This window comes from Paroedura picta, chromosome 3 (genome assembly GCF_049243985.1).
Source record: "Paroedura picta isolate Pp20150507F chromosome 3, Ppicta_v3.0, whole genome shotgun sequence".
Classification (NCBI taxonomy): domain Eukaryota; kingdom Metazoa; phylum Chordata; class Lepidosauria; order Squamata; family Gekkonidae; genus Paroedura; species Paroedura picta.
The window spans coordinates 7908376-7930959 of NC_135371.1; the positions used below are offsets into that span (position 1 = coordinate 7908376).

Genomic DNA, 22584 nt, shown 5'->3' on the forward strand with positions numbered 1-22584 from the left:
TGTGTGCATACGCCTTGGTGTATGTTTACACCTTGAATAAAATGCGTACACCTTGAATAAAACTTTGTTAGTCTTAAAGGTGACATTGGACTCTAAGAATTCAGTGGGTTTTTTTTAAACCACAAAGTAATTTAATTCGAACCCATAAACAACACTAAAGGGGGGGCAACAAATGTTATTGGGGTTACACCAGATTTGGGGTGTGTGTGTCGGGGGGGGGGTCTTCACTTGCTAGCAAAAGACACCAACAGGAGACCAACTTCCCTAAAAATCCATGCACACCAAACCTGATGGCCAGAATTAAACTTTGTTGGTCTTAAAGGTGCCACTGGACTCAGACTTGGCCCTGTTGCTTAAGCCCACCCGTCGGAAGACCGGTGCAAAACACCTTCGGACAGAGAAGTCCCTTCTCTCTGCCAGCAAAATCCATCCATGCGCTCCAGCAGCAGCTTAGCGGGACTCGGCTTGCCAGCACCCTGGCTTGGGCTTCAGTCACATGATGGGAAGCGGAAAACAAAGGGAAAGCCGCCTTAAAAACAAAAAAAAAACCCAAAACACAACAAGGGGAAAGTCTGCAATGCTTTTTGCAGTTCCCCCCACCAAGCACGCAGCCGAGATCCTTCCCCCGGCGAGTGCATCATTAAGATCGCTTAAATCGGATCAGAGCCGCCGTAATGCCCTTGTAACTACTCCGGTGCGCTCCCGTTCGCGGTGCGGATCGCTCCCAACTCCGGTTTCACTCCCCTGCCCCCGCCACGCGTCCCTATCAGCTGCGCGCTTCTTCCGAATCGCCCTGCGCTGGAGCGGCTGCAAAAGGTGGGTGCGAATTCTGCACGCGAGGCGGCATTCACACGGGTAAGCGGCGTGAGACTCCCGCCCTTGTATTTTGTGTTGCAAGAAGGGGCTGTGATCGCCGTCTGGACGAGAGAGTCGCCTCCGCAGCGCTTCGAGGGGTGAGAGCAGCACCCTGGGGTGAGGCGGCCTGGGAATTAGGCGCGGTGAGCAGGTGTCTGACCTGGGGGGAGGGTTGCCAGCTCTGGGTTGGGAAATACCTGGAGATTTTGGGGGTGGAGCCCGAGAAGTGGGGGGGGGGGGTCCTTAGGGAGAGGGATGGGGCATAACGATACAGGGTCCAGCTTCCAAAGCAGCCGTTTTCCCCAGGGGAACTGATCTTCATCCCCAGGAGATGAGCTGGAATCCCAAGGGGTCCCCAGGTCCCCCTTGAGGACTGACATCCCTAATTCAGAGGGGTCTGGGACAATGGGAAGCCCCAGCACCGGCTCATACTATTTTCTTCTTTAAAATCCTCTCTTCCTGACATTCTCTTCCTAAAATTCTCTCTTCCACGGATGGTGACCCTCTACTGTGCGCAGAAGCCAGGCGGATTTTCTGGATTCAAATCAGCAGAGCTTTATACTGGAACGTCATGCAGGAAAACCATGCTGACATTGTCTCGTTGGGTACGAACGCCACCTTTCTCGTTTAATTGGGCCGTGGGGGTGTGTGCTGCACAAGTGGCCGTTGCCGTCACCAGATGGGAAGGGGGGTTATTTTTTATTTAATACATTTGTATCCTGTCCCCCCTTTAGTTTGCCTGCCATCTTATTTGTCATTGGAATATCCTGGCCCTTTCCACCACGCTGGTTCATTGGAGTGGCCTCTGAAAATTACTAAAAGTTCCAAGATTCAGGGCTGTTGTAAGTCGGCCGTGGCTTGATGGCGTTTTCCACCATCAGCGACAGTAACTATGCTAAGTTTAATTTTAAAACAAGTTGAAAAGAGCAGTTTGATCAGAAAAGAAACCCCAGGAGTTGACCCACTGCAGTGTAAAAACGCTACATCTGCCCATTTCTGCACATAGTGTTGCTTTCTTTAAAAAAAACTATGAGGAGTATTGGTTAAAGTGGCAGATTTCCACTCGAATATGAAGTTTGCCGGGTGATTTTGAGCCTGTCATTCAGACTAACTGCCCTTACCAAGGAGGGAATAGCCACATATGATACCCAGAGCTCCTTGGAGGAAAGGCAGAATAAAAATGCAATGTGACCATATATGGGCAGGTTGACCACCGCCTCCTTCCCAAAATGGGAAGGGGAGGGACCCTGTGTGGGCGTGTCCACAGCTATGCTTCTCACCCATATTTTGCACTATCACACCACTCTTACTCAGAAGTAATAAAATACCAGAGGTGGCCAAACTATGACTCTTCAGCTGTCTGTGGACTACAATGCACATGAGTCCTTGCCTGGCAGGCATACTGGCAGGGGCACATGGGAATTGTAGTCCATGGGCTTCTGGAGAGCCACAGTTTGGCAACTCCATAATTAAATATTGTTTGGCCATTTTGTGAGGGCAGAAAGGTGGGGTAGAAACTTGGTGAAGTAAATAAATCAGTGTCCTTGCCAGGGCATAAGTGAGGGTGGGGCAGGGAGAGTCACTGGTCTTTGTTTTGAACTTCTTGGCTCAGTAAGGATTGACGTTGCCTTTCTTCGTTTCAGAAGACCACGAGTGCGAAATCATCTGCCCCGGAGAAAAACCACACTACTATGCGATCTACGGCCAAAGCTTCGGTGGCGATTCCGGCCTCATAACCCGCGAGAGGCAACACGTGGCGGAGAAGCGGTACAGGTGCCCCGACTGTGGGAAATGCTTCAAGAAGCGGTCGGCCCTCCTCACCCACGAGAGGACCCACACCGGAGAGAAGCCGTACACGTGCTCCGAGTGCGGGAACAGCTTCAGCAACAAATCCAGCTTGACGAGACACAAAAGGAAACACACCGGAGAGAAGCCCTTCGGCTGCCCGATCTGCGGGAAGAGATTCAGCCAGAGTTCGAGCCTGATCCGGCACGAACGGAACCACACTGGGTTGAAGCCGTACAAATGCTCGGACTGCGGGAAGAGCTTCAAGCAGAGCTCCAGCCTCCTGGTCCACGGGAGGACCCACACTGGAGAGACGCCCTATAGCTGCTCCGTCTGCGGGAAAAGCTTCTCCCAAAGTTCCAACCTCGTGAAACACGAGAGGATCCATACTGGCGAAAAGCCGTACCGTTGCTCAGACTGCGGAAACACTTTCGGTAACAAATCTAGCCTGACGAGACACAAGAGGAACCACACCGGACTGAAACCGTATAAATGCCTCCACTGCGGGAAGAGGTTCAAGCAGAGTTCCGGCCTTCTTAAGCACGAGACGGTCCACGTGCAGCCGAACCTCCCCAAATCCCCTGAGCCCGGCAGGAGATTTCATCAGAATCCCACTCTGGTTCCTTCCCGCTCGGGAGACGCTGCGGAAGTGACGGTTCCGTGAGAGGAGCTTTATGCGGGGACCGGTTTTTTCCCCCTCCACACGAAATGAAACTTGTCAAGAGTGAAACCGTATGAAGTACTCGGCGTTTGTGAGAAATTGCAGCCTCCCTGATCTGCACTGGAAGGCAGAATGAGGTTTGGCCGAGTCTGACCATGAGTCCGTCTAGGGCCCATTCTGCACACAAAGGATAATGCACTTTCAATGTGCTTTGGCAGCTGGATTTTCCAGTGCAGAACAGGAAAATCTACTTCTAAAGTGCATTGAAAGTGCATTATCTATTGTGTGCAGACTAGGCCTAGGTCAGCACTCTGTTCTCCAGCAGTCAGCCACCTGCCCCAGCAGCAGAGGCACAGAGATCGAAGTCTTCCCCTATTGTCCCCCTCCCCCCTCCCATAATGGCTGCCTCTGAACATGGTGGTCCCGTTTAGACTTTAATGGACCTCACCTCCATTCATGTACCCCAATCCCCATGTAAAAGAAATGTAAGCTAGCAACCACCACTACATATTTTGACAGCAGGTTCCACAAGTTAAGGATGCGGGGGGGGGGGGAATTCTTTTTCTTAAATATATTGGGTGATCCCAAGTTCTAGTATTATGAGGGGGGGGGGAACCTCTGTCTTCTTTTGCACCATTTTATAAACTTCTCTTGTTCCCCACTTAGCATTTATTCCTCCTGTTAGGAGGGGGGTTCTCTTGTTCTTGGAAAGCCCCATACTTGGGCATCTCCCTATAAACTGAAAACCCAGCTGAGTAGGCAAAGGGCTGCAGCCGGCCTTCTTCCAAGTGAACCTGTCGATTTCTCCAAGCCTGTATTGTGTATTCCGAGTCGCTGCAGTTCTCCATGAGCTCAGGCACTAGATGTTTGTGGGCTACTTTTAACTGGAGGGACCCCTTGCATGCGTAACAGATGCTCTACCACTGTCCCTGCTGACATGAGTATATACGGGTGCCTTAATACCACAACAGACAACTAGTTCATCTACCTCTGTCATTGTCTGCTTTTGACTAGCATTGACATTTCAGGGACTCCGGCAGAGACAGACCTTTCCTGCCAGATCACTGTAACTGGGCATGCCTGGGCTTGAATCCGGGAACTACCCACCGTGCATAGTAGAGGTTCGTTCCCCACCAAGCTGCCGTAGCTTGCTGTTCTTTGAGACTTTTCTGTGTGGGAAAGTATTCAAAAAATGGCATGCCCTGTTGATAAGTCTGAAACGGTATAATTCATTTTGTGTTTCCCCAGGACTCTGCAGCCTTGGTGTAGAGCAGGGGTAGTCAAACTGTGGCCCTGGCAGGGGCTCCTGGGAATTGTAGTCCATGGACATCTGGAGGGCCGCAGTTTGACTACCCCTGGTGTAGAGGCTAAGAGCCAGTTTATATAATCACAGAGTTGGGGGCCATACAGAGTCCAACCCCTGCTCAATGCAGGATCAACTGCGTTGTAATCTAAATAGGTTTGATTCCCCACTCCTCCTCCACATGCAGCCAGCTGGGCGACTTTGGGCCAGTCCCAGTTCTCTCAGAGCTCTCTCAGCCTGCTGTGAGGAGAGGAAAGGGATTGTAAGCTGCTTTGGAGACCACTTTGGGCAGTAAAAAACAGGTATAGGGCTCAGATTTTACCTAGGATTCCCCAAACTGAACACTTCTCCCCTGAGCTTTATTGAGCTCAGGATGGTACCGTCCTCCCCCCCCATCCCTCCCCATACATGGCAGTGTGTTGTCTCAGAATATGTGTACCTTGTGGATGAAGGATTCCATCTTCTTGACACAGGTGGGAGCTTATTCAAGACAGTCCCGAACGTGATTATAAATATTCTATTGACAGCTGAACAGTGAACGTCTCAACAATGTGGTTAAGAAGACATGGGGGGTGGGAGGGAGGTAATAGAAAAGTCCTCTGCATAAAAGCCATTGGTACGTCTGCAGCTTCAAGGAAAGCGTTCTGTGTCATTTTGTACGACTTAGAAAGGCACAGAAAACATGCCTCGTCTGAATATCCTTACTCTTACCGCAGTTAGGGAAAGCATGTGTCCGTCAACTTGCTCAGGTCTCTGGCTCTGGAAGACTGCAGGTCCTAAACTGGCAATCTAGAAATTTCGAACCACCTCAGATGTTGTAGACGAGCGTTTAAGAACCTAAGAACTGCTGGATGGGACCATCTGGCCCAGCTTCCTGCTTCACACCATGGTCAACCAGGAGGACCAACAAGCAGGGCCCGGAAGCCGAAGCCTGCCTGGAGGAAGCGTTCGGGATCACTAGACCTTTTCATTCGGGTGACTGTCCAGCAGCCAAAAAAAAAAATTCTATGTGTGTCCGTGACTGACGGAGCTCTTGGTTTGGCTCTCAAAGGGCCCAGGATCAAACTCTCAGAGCTGCCTCTCAAAGGATGTTGGGTAGCAGGAGCTGGGGAAGCGCTCTGTCAGACTGGCCTGCTGGGAAGGAAGCCAGCCCTCCAGTTTTGACTGAGAGGAGTGCAGAAAAGTATTAGGCAAACAATGCCAAGTGGAAAAAATGAATTCTGTTTTTCACGCCCGACAAGGTTTGCTCATTTGTTTTGAAATATAAAAGCTATATTCAGATTTGAAAACGGTTAAAATGTGTTCCCTGCATCCTTTCCTTGCTGTTTTCTGGTCAAGTCTGAAAAGTTCTGGGAAGCTCCAGAGCTGGCTCATTAATTTGTGTCATTTTTTAAAATACATATTTGCTACGAAAAGTCTTCGCCATTGAAAGCAAATGAAAATCTTATGTTTCGGAACGGTGCTGTGCGTCTTCTTGATATCCCTTTAAATTAAGGTGACCAGAGTTTAACATTGGTAAAGCGGGACACCATTGACTGGGGGGGGGGGGATTCTTGATTAAAATTTGGTCTGTATGGAGCAACAAAAATTTTCATAGAACGCAAAAATAGTATTGTAATATATATATTTTTTAAAATTTCAACATAGGTACAAATTGCCAGGTGTCCCCAGATGTCCCTCCAAAAGTGAGACAATCCGATCACTTTATGCATTACTTTAATGCATTACTTTAAATGCATTCAAAGCTGCAATTTAATGCATTACTTTAAATGCATTCAAAGCTGCAATTCCATGTGAGTTTACTTGCTTGAATGCAAGTTCATTCACTTGAACTTGCTCCTGAGTATACCCGGTCTGGATCAGCCAGACATGCCCAATTCCACCAGGTCTCAGAAGCTATGCAGGGTTGGCCTGGGCTAGGAAGTGCCTGCTCCAAGGAATACCAGGATCATGATGTGGTTTTAAGATCTCCTGGCTACATTACACACATGCCATAAGATAAATAAATAATGCTCCTCAGTAAACATGCATAGGATTGAGCTACTCCAGTATTTCTTAATCACTATAAGTCCTATTCTAGATCTAACCTTATTTTTTAAGTTTGGGTAGCTTTTTTCTGAGTAATTTTGTCATCTTGTGTTCTCATGTAATGTGCCCCTGTGAACAGAGAGTTGTCCTACACCGTTCTGAGTTCAAGTCCTTCCAAGTTGCGTCAGCCTCTGTCTCCTGCCTGAAAAAAAATTGTGATAATGGTAGCCTACCTCACAGGGTTGTTGTGATGTTGAACAGAAAATAAAGTCTACGGATGTAGCTGCTTTGGTTTTTGGTTTTTATACCCTGCACTCTTCCTTACGGGGAGCTTTCGACATTGTCCTCCCTCCATTTTATCCTAACAACACCCCTGTGAGGTAGGTCAGGCCAAGAGGGAGTGACTGACCCAAGGTCACCCAGTGGGGTTTTCCATGGTTGAGTGGGCATTTGAACCAGGTCTCCTAGCTTGACACTCCAGCAACTGGCTGAATAATTTTAATTGCATTGTGTCACAGTGAAAGCATCCTTGTAAATGCTGCCAACAGGAACCACTCCCTGCCCTCCCCCAAGTGACCACCTTTCAAATAAAGACAGCAATTCTGTCCCTTCTCAGTATCCTTGCCTCCAGGCAAGTCTCCATTCCCAAGTCCCTCTGCCTTTCCTCATGGAAGCAGATCCTTTTAATAAAAGAAAAGAGAACAAGCCTGTATGTTTATGGGGATGGCTTTTATTCTACGGAATTGCGAGCATTAATAATCTTTCTCCCTTTGGTGATAATTTATAGCCATTAATCACTGTCACCCTTGTTTTCACATTCCCAGTCTGGCGATGCACACATTTCTCCTCCGGTGTGGCTTTCCTGATGCAGGGCCAAGCGTTCACTTTCCCCGCCAGAAGGGAGCAGCTGAGGTTTCCCCTCCAAATGATTTCCCTCGTATCGGGTGAGATTTGGCCTCCGATTGAAGCTCTTCCTGCAGTCAGTACAGTCGTGCGGCTTCTCTCCTCCTCCGTGGGTCCTCTGATGTCGGAGGAGGTGGGACCTCCGATTGAAGCTCTTGCTGCAGCGTTTGCAAGCGTACGGCTTTTCTCCCGTGTGCGTCCGCTCGTGCCGAACGAGGTTAGAGGTCTGGTTGAAGCCTTTCCCGCAGCGTGAGCATTTGTACGGCTTCTCCCCCATGTGCGTTCCCTCGTGCCTTGTGAGGTGCGCCCTCCGACTGAAGCTTTTCCCACACGCTGAGCATTTGTAGAGCTTCCCTCCCGTGTGCATTCCCTCCTCACGAGGAGGCAAGGTGTTTCCAGAATCTTCCAGCAAAGTCCGGCTTGGGTGGTGACTTCTTTCATGTGCCCTAAGATCTGAACTTTGGTGGAAACTCTTGCTGCATCTGGAGCACTGGTAGGGTTTCTCCCCCGTATGGATCCTCTTGTGCCTTATAAAACTGGAGTAATTGCTGAACGATTTCTCACAGTCCGAGCATTTGTATGGTTTCTCCCCGGTGTGGATTCTCTCGTGGATCTGTAGTTCGGGTCCCCAGCTGAAGCTCTTCCCACAGACGGAGCACGAGTATGGCTTCTCCCCCGTGTGGGTCCTCTCGTGCCTGATAAGATTCGAGCTCTGGTTGAAGCTTTTCCCACAAACGGAGCACTTGTAGGGCTTCTCCCCTGTGTGAGTTCTCTTATGCAAGATGAGGTGGGAGGAGTTTCTGAAGCTCTTCCCACAGTCATGGCACCGAAACGGCTTCTCTCCCGTGTGGGTCCGCTCGTGGATGATGAAGTGAGCCTTATTTCTGAAGGTTTTTCCACAGGTGTAACACCTATAGGGTTCCTTCCTCGCTTGGGTCCCCCTTTTCCCTCTCAGGCCTGAGTTCCGACTTAATCCGAGGCCACCCCCGTCTTTCTCATCCGCGTGGGTCCGCTGGTGCCGAATGAGGCTTGATTTGAGGCTGAAGTTTTTCCCACACGCCTCGCACTTATGCGGCTTCTCCCCCGTGTGGGTCTTCTTGTGCCTAGCAAGGCTCGATCTTTCACAAAAGCTTTCCCCACAATCCGTGCAAGTGTGGAGCTTCTCCCTCACGTGTACCAGGAGGTTTGAATCCAGAAGGAGGATCTTGCCGCACGTGAGGATCCTCTTGGGTACCTCACTTTTATCACAAGTTGCGTCATCCTTCCCCCAAAGAGGGATCTTCTCCATTAACATGGCCGGATGGATTCGGGGCTGCCTTTCCACTCCATCCTGGTCGTCCCGCATTTCTCCTTCCTTGGGAAGGAGCCTTTTGACTTTTCCGAGCGATGTCCCATTTGGGCCCACTTCCTCGGAAACGCACAGGTGGAGATTCTTGCTCAACAGACCGTTTCCTGTTGGGATAAAACATCACCTGTATATGTAAGATCCAATTAGCAACAACGACAATTTAATATCCATTTATAGACCGCCTTTCCCCCGGGCTCAGAACGGGTAACATTTTAAAACAAATTATTTCAATAATAACATTAAAATCCATATCAGATCCCTTAATTTAGCGGTCCCCAACCTTTCTCAGGTCAGGGACTGCCTCCGAAGTGAATGAAGAGCCGACGGCCCGGGTGCTGCGAAAACGCGCACGCGCAGTTGCCGCACATGCGTATTTTCGCCACCAGGTGGCGCTAACGTGCATACGCGGCAACTGCGCGTGCGTGTTTTCGCCACTAGGGAGCGCTAATGCGCATGCGCGGCAACAGCGCGCATGCGCATTTGCGTCACCGCCATGCCGGCGGCTGCGTCTGCCTCTTCCCTTCCTTCTTGCTGCCGACGGGGGGAGGCAGGCGTAGCTGCCGGCGGCCCATTACTGCGGCCTTTGCGGTCTGCCACCGGGCCGCGGACCGGGGGTTGATGACCCCTGCCTTAATTAATTCCATAACTGCCTCCTTCTTATGGTGGGAGGGTTGACAGAAGTCTAGAGTTCAGATTCTGATGTAAATTTGTTTTGAATAGGAAGGCCTGGATCTCAACACCATTTTAGGCCTCAACTGTAGGCCTCGCGGAACATTAACAGAGTCCTATCTAGGGAGACCAAGAATTACAGTTATGGAGAAATATTTCATTTTCTGATCCTTTCTGATCCTTTTCTCTGGAAATGTGGCAGTCCAACCTAGACAAGGAAGCTGAGCTCTGGCCTTCTTTATGAAGCTGAAGGACCATGTAGGGGGCAATTCTAAGAAAGTTTACTGAAACTCCTACTCAGGTCTATTGCTCTCTGGACAGTATTTTTTGGGTTGAACCTCCAAACAACTCAATAGTTTGTTTAGGCTGTCTTCCAGCTTCAGCCTCTGAGATTCCCTTTTCAAATCCCGGCTGAGGGCCCTTACCTGCTACCCTTCTACAAACAGGAATGGTCAAGGGGAATAAGATGTCAGGAGTGGGAAAGTCCTTGAAAGACTGTACCATTTGATTTCTCCAGATATCCAGCACATTCCTTACCTGAGACGGCAACTTCAACAGCGTCTTTTCTTTCCCATTCTTGGGGGCATGCTTCTTCTTCTTCTTCTTCTTCCACCTTTATGATCACATCCGGGAGCCCTGATGAGGAGAAGGGAAGGAAAAAGAGTGGGTCCTCTGATTTTCTAGAAGGGCAGATATAATCATAATTAGACGATGCCAAGCATCCTCCTCAATAACCTGGAAGCTCTTTTGAGGGCCAAGCAATCCCCAGTTCTGGAGTCTTGTGAACAAATCAATAGGTGTGTAATTCAATAAAACCAGAGTCCAGGGGCACCTTTAAGACCAACAAAGATTGATTCAAGGCGTGAGCTTTCAAGTGCAAGCACTCTTCCTCAGATTAAGAACTCCCTGGTTTACACTTGGTTGGTGGTGTATGAGTGTGTGTGTGCACCACCCATTCCACCTGGAGCAAGTAGCTTTCTTTAGGAAGTACATCATCATCATCATCATCATCTGGTAGTGTTGGGGTGGCTAATGGGAAATTTTGGAAGGAAGAACATTCATAAGGGGGTGGCAGGTGACAGTGGATGAGCGAGAGGGTTGTGAGTGTCCTGCATAGTGCAGGGGGTTGGACTAGATGACCCAGGAGGTCCCTTCCTACTCTATGATTCTAGGTCCTGTAGCCACTGTGAAGGTAAGTTCCCAGCAGCTGTGGTCCAGGCTGCAAGGAACATGATTTGCAGAACTGCCTCAAGTAAGCTGGTCAGCAGCTGTGTCGTGGGATTCCTTTACCTGCACTGTTGTTTGAGACAACCTCATTTTCCTCCGGTCGTGGATGACCTGGAACAGCTGGTTTTTCTTCTTGTTCATGCCAAGATGTCACATTGACTTTGGGACTGGGGAACTCTGGAGAGAAAAAGAGTATCTTTAAATTAGAAGTAATGGTGTAATTATGTAGATACTTTACTCATAAACATAGCTGAGACATGCTCTGTGGTTTAGAAAGAACAGAGGGCTTTGGAAGCTGCCCTTGGGAGCCAGCTTTGAGAACCAGTGTGCCAGCTGGCTGGGGGGGAAAAAAAGTCCTGTCCCTTTAATAGGAAGGTAGAAATGCATGAATGAAGCTTTGTATGGCATGGCAGGAAACCACATCACCAGGTATTTGCTACAGATGGAAGGGACAGATAGAAGGACCAGTTTTAAAAGCTGCCACCCCTGGTGTGGTGAGGCAGTTAGAGAATCAGACTAGGATTTGGAAAAACCTTGGCTGGTCACTGTCCCGAAACGAACCTTGTAGAGACCTTCAGATTAGAGTCTATTGCTCTTAATTACCACACCACGTTGGCCCAAGAATGATAATTGGGCTGTGGGGGTGCTCATTTTGGCTGCTTAAAATACCACCACTGATGTCAAGCTTCTTCTGGGTCTGATTCCCTCTTAAATTTATCAATGTCCCCAGATAGCTATACTCAAAACTCACCTGAGCAAGATGCTGGGAAGATCTCACTATCCACAGGGAGCTCAGGATCCAAGGCCCAAAACTCTTCATCCTCTTCCTTTTTTATTATCACATCAAAAAACCCTAAATGGGAGGCAGGTTGGAAGAAGTCACAGAGGGTGTCGGAATGATGGCCTCTGGGGAGCCCAGACCTCTTTCCCGAAAGACGTTTGACTGGAGGGCGTTTGACTGGAGCACCAGAATAACAAGAAGCTATGTCACCCAGCAGTGTGAGACAGGAAAAGGGGAGAATATCTGGAGGTGATTATTGGTCAGCCCATTTGAAGAGTCACGAAGGGAGAAACAGAATTGGGACTTGGAAATTCTTGTCGCCGTATCATCCTGTTTTGGAAAATACTCCAAAATCAATAATTTTGGGGAAAGTATATGAGAAATACTGCTACTAATATTTTATTTTATTTCTCGTACTTATAGGCTGCTGCTCCCTCGTTCACCTCATTTATACCCCACTTTTCTTCCCAGTGCAAACTGAAAATGGCCTACAACACTCTCCCCTTCTCCATTTTTATCCTCACAACAACTCTATAACGTAGGTTAAGCGGAGTGTGTGTGGCTGAGTCACAAGCTTCCATAGCAGAGCAGTGGTAAAAATACAAGGCCTAGCCTGACTGCCTAACCACCAAACCATGCTGGCTCTGAAGCTGGTTTGCCAAATGCTGATGTAAAGTTGATATGTCATTCCACATGTCAATTTTGGAAGGTCATCTGCACTCTATTAAAGCTCAGAGTCAGGGTTGCAGTAGATCAGAAGCAGCTTGACGATACTTAACGTACACACACACACGCACACGCACACACAAAGCTCACCCAAAACCACCTGTACAGATAGACAACGTATTATCATGTTTTTTCTAGCTAGCATCTGTGTAGGTGTGGAGAATGGGCTTCCACATATCAAGGGTTGTCCATGAACAGAATGTCTACAGCAGGGGTAGTCAAACTGCGGCCCTCCAGATGTCCATGGACTACAATTCCCAGAAGCCCCTGCCAGCGAATGCTGGCAGGGGCTTCTGGGAATTGTAGTCCATGGACATCTGGAGGGCCGCAGTTTGACTACCCCTGGTCTACAGGGACCACCAACAGAATGTTCTCAGGAACTGCCTGAAGGGCATTGAACTCAGCCAATAGGAACAGGCTGGTGATCCCTGGCCCTCAAGAGGTACATCTGGCCTCTATTATTGTGTAAACCGCCGTGAGCCCAATCGGGACCAGCAGTATATAAATTTAAATGATATATAATAAATAAATAAACCTGGTCCCTACGTGGTGGAATGAGCTCCTGGAAGAGCTAGGGGCCCTTCAAGAGCTGGCTCAGTGTCAAAGGGCCTGCAAGACAGAGATCTTCTGCCAGGCATTTGGTTTGGGCCAATAATCTAGTCACATCTGCATTAGCCCCTACTGTGACAAATCCCCCCTGGGATTTGGCAATTACTAGATACTGATTGGCAATGCAATTTTAACAAAATGTTTATTGCTTTTATTGTAATTAACTGTATTAACTGTTTTATAGCTTTCGGGAGGGGCGGTATACACAATTTAATAATAAATAACAAAATAAATGATCAAGAGATTCCCAGAAATCTCCTAATCAGTGATTTTTGCATCAGGGTGAAGTTGTTGTTAGTTGCGAAGTTGTGTCCGACCCATTGTCCGACCCCGTGGACAATGATCCTCCAGGCCTTCCTGTCCTCTACCATTCCCCGGAGTCCATTTAAGCTCACACCGACTGCTTCAGTGACTCCATCCATCCACCTCATTCTCTGTCGTCCCCTTCTTCTTTTGCCCTCGATCGCTCCCAGCATTAGGCTCTTCTCCAGGGAGTCCTTCCTTCTCATGAGGTGGCCAAAGTATTTGAGTTTCATCTTCAGGATCTGGCCTTCTAAGGAGCAGTCAGGGCTGATCTCCTCTAGGACTGACCGGTTTGTTCGCCTTGCAGTCCAAGGGACTCGCAAGAGTCTTCTCCAGCACCAGAGTTGAATCTAGTGATGCTTAAAGAAGGAACTATGCTTGTTGGGTGGGGGGAGGGAAACAGATGAGATTTTAGAATGGGAAACCATTAGGTTAGGGAGCAGAAGAGAAGCATCTGGCTTCTTTTTTTAAAAAAAAAATCAGGAATGGCTTGGAAAGAAGCAAACATACAGCCTGCCCAGAAAATTAATGGCTTCATGAGAACCCCTAGAGCAAGAGAAAGAGATGAAACAGAGATGTGGCAATTAAAGGAGTACTCTGCCTAACTCTTAATAACTACCCAGCTGTGGTCGACAGGAGAGGAAATAAAAGTATTTCAGTAAATAAATAATATAAACAAACATCTGAAGGAAAATAAGCTTTAGACCTATGGAGAGAAAATTGGGTTAAATGCTTTTTTTTAATTTACCCTTTGCTCAAAAAGTATTGAGACCATTTTTGCTTGATTACGAGATAGTTGTAAAAAGAAAACTGCTTAAATGAATTTGGTTATGGTGGTCTGTGCCCGTCCACATATAAGCCTTACCTGGGGAAAGGTGGTCAAAGCTTCAAGAGGTCATACAAGAGTATAAGGACGGTCTAATAATTAAAGCAAACAGAGAGAAACAGACCTATCCACTGGCAATATGATAAATAAAGAAAAATGTCCTCTGAGTTTTCAGTATACTTATCAATAAGTAACTTTAAACTTTTAATACTTATTGATAAGTATACTGAAGACTCAGAGGTAGGAAGCTCTCTTTACTTATTGCATTTATTGCTATGATTTCTTTTGATATTGTAATAATAATTTTTATTTAATGTTCAGGACTTGTCACTGATGAAAGAACTGAAAACAGAGATTACCTGGATTCCGTTTTGACAGAAGTCCTAAAGAATAAAGAAACAAGGAAAACCACAAAAATAGGACATTTTTCTTTATTTATCATATTGCCAGTGGATAGGTCTGTTTCTCTCTGAAAGCTTCAAGAGGGCTTGGAGATTTCCCGGAATTATAGCTGATCTCCAGATTTCCCCGGGAGAAAACTGCTGCTTTGGAGGGTGGGTGGCCTGCTGATACCCCTCCCCTTCCCAAATCCTTCCGAGGTGCCAATCACAAATCTCCAGGAATCTCTCAACCTGCAGGAAGCAACCTTAATAGTCTGTTTTTATTTAGCAAAGGTAATCTGAATTCTGGATCAGAGTTATTCTAATTCTAACAAGCAAGAATCCCAAGGATTCCCCTAAGTGCATGGCAACTCGGAGTAGCTGGCCAAGAAAAACCTGGTGTTCTTAATTTGAAGAACAGCATTTTCCAAGACAACCGAAATTTTACCTTCCATGGGACCAAGCCCTATGAAGATAGGTTGAGGAACTTGGGAATGTTCAGCCTGGAGAAAAGGAGGTTGAGAGGGGACATGATAGCCCTCTTTAAGTATTTGAAAGTTTGTCATTTGGAGGAGGGCAGGATGCTGTTTCTGTTGGCTGCAGAGGAGAGGACATGCAGTAATGGGTTTAAACTTCAAGTACAACGATATAGGCTAGATATTAGGGGAAAAAATTTCCACAGTCAGAGTAGTTCAGCAGTGGAATAGGCTGCCTAGGGAGGTGGTGAGCTCCCCCTCACTGGCCGTCTTCAAGCAAAGGTTGGATACACACTTTTCCTGGATGCTTTAGGATGCTTAAGGCTGATCCTGCGTTGAGCAGGGGGGTTGGACTAGATGGCCTGTATGGCCCCTTCCAACTCTATGATTCTGTGATTCTATGACTCAAAGAGTGTATTTACAGAAAGCTTCCAGCAGAAAGGAGAATCTTATTTCTCTTAAGGAATTTTACTACTTTCCGTTGAATGAGTTTAGGTCCGCTAGGTAAATTCCACCTCCCCCTGTGGTAAAGCAGCTTGTCTGTGAGGCCCACGCTCTTCCACACAAGCCGTTTTCTGTGTGCAAGATTCACACTGGGTATGTTCAGCTTTTTTAGCTAGTTAATAAAAATTTTGTCTTACTTGAGGAGACTCCTAGGAAGCTCTTATTTCCCTCAGAGCCCTGGGGGCAAGTGTCTTCCTCTTCCTTCTTCATAATAACATCAGGAAACCTGAGAAGAAAATGGTGATATTTAGACCATCCAAGGAAGTGACTTTCATGGATTTCTCTGTGGAAATTGATGGATAACATGATAAGTTTTGCCACCAAACTAGTGGGATCTGGACTCAAAACATGGATAAACTTATCTCAGGCCAGTTGCAGTCTCACACACAAGAACTCTCTCCTGGCCAAACATCAAAAGGTCTCTTGTGAGAATAAAATGGGGACACTTCACAGAGCTCACTTTGAGGTCCATGGAAGAGCGGTATGAAGCAAAACAAGGCAAGATATCTGGAAGTCTGATCCTTAAATTATCCTTAATGAGCCTGGGTCCTACCAACAGAGTCCTGCCCACGCAATGAAGGGAGCCCTGACTTTTAAAAAGCTGATGCTGGTTTACATTTTGTTACTTTCTGGGATGCCACTGGCTTGTGGGTGGGAGCGGTTTCCTCCCCGCTCAACACTAACCTTGTGGCCGGTGTCATACTGGGGGGGATATTCTTATTCTTTATTAGAGCCAGTTTGGTGTAGTGGTTAGGAGTGCGGACTTCTAATCTGGCATGCCGGGTTCGATTCTGCGCTCCCCCACATGCAGCCAGCTGGGTGACCTTGGGCTCAGCACAGCGCTGATAAAACTGTTCTGACTGAGCAGGAATATCAGGGCTCTCTCAGCCTCACCTCCCTCATAGGGTGTCTGTTGTGGGGAGAGGAATGGGAAGGCAATTGTAAGCCGCTTTGAGCCTCCTTCGGGTAGGGAAAAGCGGCATATAAGAACCAACTCTTCTTCTTCAGTAATATCAGGGCTCTCTCAGCCTCACCCACCTCACAGGGTGTCTGTTGTGGGGAGAGGAATGGGAAGGCAATTGTAAGCCGCTTTGAGCCTCCTTCGGGTAGGGAAAAGCGGCATATAAGAACCAACTCTTATTATTATTATTGTATTATAAATACAATAAATAAATTTGTATCGGGGCCAAAGGAACCGTTCTGATGACACCGATAAATCTGTGGAAAGATTAGTATCGTTTTTGTGTGTAATAAAATATCAGATGGGGATTTGCCTCTGTTTTTGGCATTCTCCACACACTGATCTGGATACCCAGAGGTATTCATTCTATTGAAATTGTGAAAACTAAAACAGATTCACTTCTGCGTTCCCATTTAAAAGATCTCAGCTAGCAATGGCCAGGAGAGGCCCCTCTACCTGAGACCTTAGCATGAGTGCGAGTCACAACAGGCGACCACTGGGGCTAGCCTCATCGACAATGTGGCTCAGCCTAAGTCCACTTCCTTTGGGATAAGCACCTGTTTTTTAAGTGCTGAAGGTGCCAAGTCCAAGCCCTGGCATCTAAAAGGGTCTCAGAACCCTTTCTGTGCCTGAATCCCCAGGGAGCTGCTCCCAGTCAGAGGAAATAACCCTCAGAAAGATGAAGTGATGGATTTGACTCAACACTAGCAACTCCTTACATTCTGTCGTGATCACCCAACATCCACCAAAGGAAAAGGTGATATGGCTTCTCTCCCTTCTCCTACTGCGGGGAGAAGGGGGGTCCTGCTGAATTTGCTCACCTGCCGCTCAGTTCTTCTCCTTCCCCACCTGCGCCCTCCTGTGGCTCTCCTCCACGAGCGATTTGGCCCCCTCCTCAATGCAATGCCTCCTCCGCAGTTTCCTGGTGCTTGTTTTTGGGTGCTCCTGCCGGTTGCTCATTCCTTTCCGCTTCCCATCACTTGACTGGAGCCAAGGGAGCCAAGCCAAGCCCTACTAATACGAGATCAGAGCTCATGGATGGGAGGGGAGGGGAGGGATCGGGGAAGGGAAGGGAAGAGAGGGAGGGAGCATAGTTTCTTCTGTTTCCTAGTCCCTTGAAGACACTGAGATCCAGTGCATCGGGACTCAAGTGTGTGATACGTTTGCAGTGGTTTTAGAGGTTTGATTTCCCTGAAGGATTTGAACCTGGAACCTTGAAGATGCAGCAGCAGTCTGACACAGATGTAAATGGCAGCTCTTGTCTTGCAGTGTCATTCCCCCCCATCTCTTTTAAATCATACGAAGATTATGGTCTCCTCTGCTTGACGAGAAGAAGAGCTGTTTTTTGTATCCTTTTACTACCCGAAGGAGTCTCAAAGCAGCTTACCTTTCCTTCCTCTCCCCACAACAGGCATCCTGGGAGGAAGGTGAGGCTGAGAGAGCTCTGAGAGAACAGTAACTGGCTCAAGGTCACCCAGCTAGCTGCATGTGCAGAAGGAGAGGGGAATTAAACCCAGTTTTCCAGATAGAAAGCCACCACTATTAACCACAACACCAAGCTAGGTCTCACAAGCAGATGCTCAAGGGGTTAAACAGGAGATTTCTCTCCTTTTTTTTAGAGAGGGACAGAAATATGCAGACGTGTGTATGGGAGAAACAGCAAGTTCTTTCTTGGTCTGCCCCCTCTTGTTAAAATGTGGACTTTAGATCCCAGAAGCGAATTGGGGGCAGCCTTGGTCACTATTTGAATGGGAGACCACAAAGAGGCAGGCAGTTGTAGCTGCAAACCCCCTGGGAACATCTCTAGCCCTAAAGACTCTATGGCAGGGGTAGCTAAACTGTATCTCTCCAGTTGTCCTTGGACTACAGTTACCATGAGCCCCTGCCAGGATGTTGGCAGGGGCTCATGGTAACTGTAGTCCATGGGCATCTGGAGAGCCACAGTTCGGCCACCCCTGCCCTTTGGGGTTGCTGTCAGTCAGTCTGATATTAGGGGTGAAGGTGGTGAGTTGTAAGCTCCTGACACCTGCAGTGTAAAATTTAAACGGGGTGTTAAAAACAAAGAGATTGGGATTGTGGGACAGGAGGAAGGAAGGCACAGGAGATTAAGGGCTGGAGGGGGCCAGTGGCAAACATGGTCAGAAATCCTTACCTTCATATCTGCACATCGTCTGCTGTCCCGTGTCAGACCACCGCAACATCCCTGGACAGTATCGGACTGGAGCTAAGAGGAAAGGCAGGGCTGACAATAAAGAAGATAAACAAATCAAATCCAACTTTGCCTATTTTGACAGGTCTTCCTCCCCAATGGTGAAGCACAGCAGCATACACAGTAATGCAAGTCGGGCCTCAAAATATCACGTAACACTGACAGGTCATCGATTATGTCACATTTTCTTTTAAAGAGCAACCGTTAAGCCCATTTTCAAAATGATATGTGGAGCGTCAGATACCAACCTGCTCTGGGGTGTAAATGTGGACAGCAGACCTTACGGAACGGCATCATGGGAATGTCTCGTTGGCTGTGTGCTTTCTAGCTCAACATGGTAAAACACTGAAAAAAAATCATAGATCACCAGAAGACTATTTTATACAAAAGGTTCATAATACTTTAAAAACACTTTTGGGGGGGAGGGGCCATAGCTCAGTGGTACAGCCTCTTCTTGGCAGGCAGAAGGTCCTGGGTTCAGTCCCTAGCATCTCCAGGTATAAGGATCAAGTAACAGGTGAGGCGAAAGATCTTGACCTTGGCTGAATCTGCACTGGGGTTTTTATCCAGGTGACCCTGAATTTAAAAAAGTCATCTATATGTTATTCGATTTCCATTCTGATATTTAGCGCTTTAAATTTCCCCGCTGCAACTTCCATGATTGATCCACAGTGACACCGCCTTTCCCCCGCGATATCCAGGAGCAGCTATAGCTCACTACATTTGAGGAATCCACTCCCAAAGCCCCAGTATTAAATGTAGATGTCTGCGTTTTGCCTGATTAACTTTCTCCCCCCTCCTCCGCACCTCCATAACTGTTATAATTATCAGTAATATTAATGTTATAGTTATTTATATGTATGGATTGTTTCGTTTATAGTTCTATGTAAACTGCCCTGGCCTTCAGGGAGAGTGATATATAAATGTGAAAAATAAATAAATAACGAAGCAGTCTGTCACTGATTGGTCAGTGGCTTGTGGTGTTTGAGAGATAATGGAAATAGATCATCACAACACCAAGCAAGAGAAAGCCACAAATGAGCTAAGAGGATTTCAGTCAGTATCTAAACCCACCTGCCACTTAGGAAACAACAGAAGAGGAAGAAGAAGAAGAAGAAGAAGAAGAAGAAGAAGAAGAAGAAGAAGAAGAAGAAGAAGAAGAAGAAGTTGGTTCTTATATGCCGCTTTTCTCTACCCGAAGGAGTCTCAAAGCAGCTTATGATAGCCTTCCCTTTCCTCTCCCCACAACAGGCATCCTGTGAGGTGGGTGAGGCTGAGAGAGCCCTGAGATTACTGAAGAAGAAGAAGAAGAAGAAGAGTTGGTTCTTATATGTTGTTATTGTTATTACTAAGTTAATGTTATTGTTACCACCCTGTTATTACAAATGGAATTACCTGTATAGTTATTGTTTCATGTAAACTGCCTTGAGCCTTCGGGGAGGGAGGTATATAAACACAATAATAAAATAAAATAAATAAAAGTAGAGAGAGAGAGATGATTAAAAAAAGAACAGAGAACCAAACGAATGAGGAATCAAGACGCCTCCCATTCAGGCATCATGTGATCACCTGTGGCCTGCCTTAGGCCATGCACGTTTCTCTCGTCCACCTGAAATATCAGGATAGTAATACTGACCTTCCTTACAGGGTTGTTGTAAGGAATGGAGGGGTTGTTGTAAGCAATTACTGCTGCAGTGCTCTTTACCAGAAGTCCCTTGCCATATATCTAGAGCAGAGATTGCCAACCAAGGCTCTCTGGAGAGCTGGGGCCCTACGAGAGCTCCCTGGGGGGGTCCCCTGCCTCCCCCCTATATCCTGCCTTAATTGACTCAGCCATAAACTATTCCTGGTACTGTCATGAGAGCAGGGAATCAACCTCGTCCATTGACATGGGAGTTACGTTCTCATGTGGCTACTACACCTGGGAAAGGGGGGGGGACCTGGATGCCTATTTCTGCCACAAACTGCCTCCTTTCTCTCTCCCCTCCCTAGTCCTCCTCAGGCAGGGCAAGGAGGTATGGCCAGCTGACATCACTTCTGGCCCGATTCTAGGGCTCTCAACGCCTGAAAAAATATTTCAGGGGTTCCTCCATGGTCAAAAGGTTGGAAAAGGCTGATCTAGAGAGAAGGGTGTATAAATGTTGTTTAAAAAGAGAGTAAGAGTGTCTGGTAAATGTGTGGAAAGCAACTGGAACACTTGCAAGCGCTATATAAATGCTAAGAACGACTATATTACGAAGGGGGCTGGGATCAACTTTAGTCCCCAACCTGCAAAATTTGTTGTTGTTATGTGCGAAGTCGTGTCCGACCCATCGCAACCCCGTGGACAATGATCCTCCAGGCAACCTGCAAAATAGGAATTACTTAATCTCTTTAGAATATATGTGCCCGTCTATGGCGCTGGGCCACGATGACTAAATGGAACCTCCATGTTCAGCGGCAGTAGCACTCTGAATACTAATGCGGGGGAGGGGGGCAACATGAGGGAGAGGCTTTGTGCCCCAGCCAGTGGGTCTTCCAAGGCTGGCCATGGTGCAAAACAGGATGCTGGCCTCAATGGGGTCTGATCCAGCAAGGCTGCTCTTACGTTATTACACAGATATATTATTATATGTATAATGTCTAGCATTCAGTTGCCTGTATTCAGTTGCCTGTATAATAATAGCATTCAATTGCCATTCGGCTCAGCAAACTCTGACATTCCCCTCCAGCTATTTCCCTCTGATTTAAATAGCTCTCCTGTCAGAGGAAGCTGGAAGAAATGTACTCAGGCTTGAGGAAGAGTCACTGAAGAGGGAGGAACGGTCCTTGAAAGGGAGGAAGGCTGAAGCTTCAAAGCTTTGCAGAGCTGTATAATCAAACAGGCCCCTGCCCCAGAGAGCTTGCAATGACAGATCTGCATGGCAGGGCTGCCAGCAGACAGGGGAAGGTGTCCTGTCAGTGGTGGGGTGTTTGCAGGTACTTTTCAAAGGTACAACATTAATGCCAGCTTGGTGTAGTGGTTAAGACAAGCCCAAGGTCACCCAGCTGGCTGCATGTGGAGGAGGAGCGGGGAATCAAACCCGATTTGCCAGGTTGGAAGTCCACACTCCTAACCACTGCAAGCTGGCTCTCTTTAATCCCAGTTTACAGCCAGATGTCTTGTCTTGAGCAGGAAAAAAAATGAGGGGAAAAAGTATGAGTTGTTCCATACCCCTATTCCTGCTCCTTAGGCCTGTCCGAAAGGCCTCAAACAGTACCCATCAACTGCAAAAAACATTGACCTGGAAGGGGACAGGTGAGTCATCTGCTCCCTCTTTGTGAGTGGCCTTTCTCTGTAGTCGAGCTCTTTTCTCTGGCTGGAGATGGGCAACATTTTTTTGGTTCCATTTTAGAGAGTTGCTCCTAGTGTTGTACACTCAGTTCTTTAGTGCTGGCAGTATCTCTGGCTGGGCATGTTCTTGGAGCCCCTTGGAAGTCTGAAAAACCTGTTTGATCAGGACTGATGGCATAAGAAGAGCTTGAGCACCACGAGTGAGATGTCGTCTGCCTGTCTGTGCTGGGCCTGGAGCAGCAACGGGGGTGAGGAGCGAAACACAGAAGCTGCGGCTGGGCACACCAAGGGAAGGTTGTTCTTGCCCAGGTGAAGCCCTGGAACAATTCAGATATCTTTCTACTCCTTCCAGAGCTGGAGGAGCCAAGAGGCTGCCTTGTGGGCAAAGAGAGACACCAGGGACTGAAGACTAACTCTAACAACAAACAAACCCTCCAGCCTGGCCCAGCGTCTCACCACAGAGGGACAGCAGCATAAATATCATGGCTGTAACACCAGCAGCTCCTCACATTCTCATCTGGCCTTCCGCTCTCTGACAAAATATCGGGCATTTCCGCACATTGAAAAAATAGCATTACGCCAGCGTAATGGCGTAGCACTAAAAATTATAACGCCTCCGGCCATTCCTCACCTTCTTCCTGTCTTGCTTTCATCTGCCGCCTTTTCACTCTTCTTACACTCCACATGCCTGCTGTAAATGATAGAAGAAAGCAACAC

The 22584-nt window shown here is 47.6% G+C and overlaps 2 protein-coding genes across 11 annotated transcripts; one reads left to right on the plus strand and one right to left on the minus strand.

Annotated features, from left to right (window-relative positions):
• Nucleotides 1-233: 233 nt before the first annotated feature.
• LOC143834349 (uncharacterized) lies at nucleotides 234-5902 on the plus strand. Of its 10 annotated transcripts, none has more exons than XM_077331098.1 (4): nucleotides 234-816; nucleotides 899-972; nucleotides 1374-1460; nucleotides 2502-5902. In XM_077331098.1, the coding sequence occupies exons 1-4, from the start codon at nucleotides 497-499 to the stop codon at nucleotides 3302-3304; spliced, it is 1284 nt and encodes a 427-aa protein (XP_077187213.1). In that variant the 5' UTR covers nucleotides 234-496; the 3' UTR covers nucleotides 3305-5902. The 10 variants fall into 10 exon arrangements, with proteins under 10 accessions (XP_077187213.1, XP_077187212.1, XP_077187219.1 ...); XM_077331097.1 differs by having other exon boundaries at nucleotides 235-816; nucleotides 2499-5902; XM_077331104.1 differs by having other exon boundaries at nucleotides 239-998.
• A 613-nt stretch (nucleotides 5903-6515) lies between these two features.
• Nucleotides 6516-17320, minus strand: LOC143834263 (uncharacterized). Its single transcript, XM_077330931.1, has 6 exons — nucleotides 17167-17320; nucleotides 15522-15610; nucleotides 11531-11632; nucleotides 10843-10956; nucleotides 10090-10188; nucleotides 6516-8987 (listed from the first exon to the last, which is right to left on the minus strand). Exons 2-6 carry the CDS (start codon nucleotides 15592-15594, stop codon nucleotides 7423-7425), a joined length of 1953 nt encoding a protein of 650 aa, XP_077187046.1. The 5' UTR covers nucleotides 15595-15610; nucleotides 17167-17320; the 3' UTR covers nucleotides 6516-7422.
• Nucleotides 17321-22584: the final 5264 nt, after the last annotated feature.

Bases quoted from the DNA above. Each gene is read 5' to 3' on its own strand.
- LOC143834349 (XM_077331097.1), top strand. From the start codon at position 497: ATGATGGGAAGCGGAAAACAAAGGGAAAGCCGCCTTAAAAACAAAAAA. The intron at 973-1,373 runs GTGAGGCGGCCT...TACTGTGCGCAG, and splicing joins GGTGAGAGCAGCACCCTGGG to AAGCCAGGCGGATTTTCTGG. The intron at 1,461-2,498 runs GTACGAACGCCA...TCTTCGTTTCAG, and splicing joins TGCTGACATTGTCTCGTTGG to AAGACCACGAGTGCGAAATC.
- LOC143834263 (XM_077330931.1), bottom strand. From the start codon at position 15,594: ATGAAGAAGGAAGAGGAAGACACTTGCCCCCAGGGCTCTGAGGGAAAT. The intron at 10,189-10,842 runs GTAAAGGAATCC...TCTCCTCATCAG, and splicing joins TGTCTCAAACAACAGTGCAG to GGCTCCCGGATGTGATCATA. The intron at 8,988-10,089 runs GTAAGGAATGTG...TTATCCCAACAG, and splicing joins TGTTGAAGTTGCCGTCTCAG to GAAACGGTCTGTTGAGCAAG.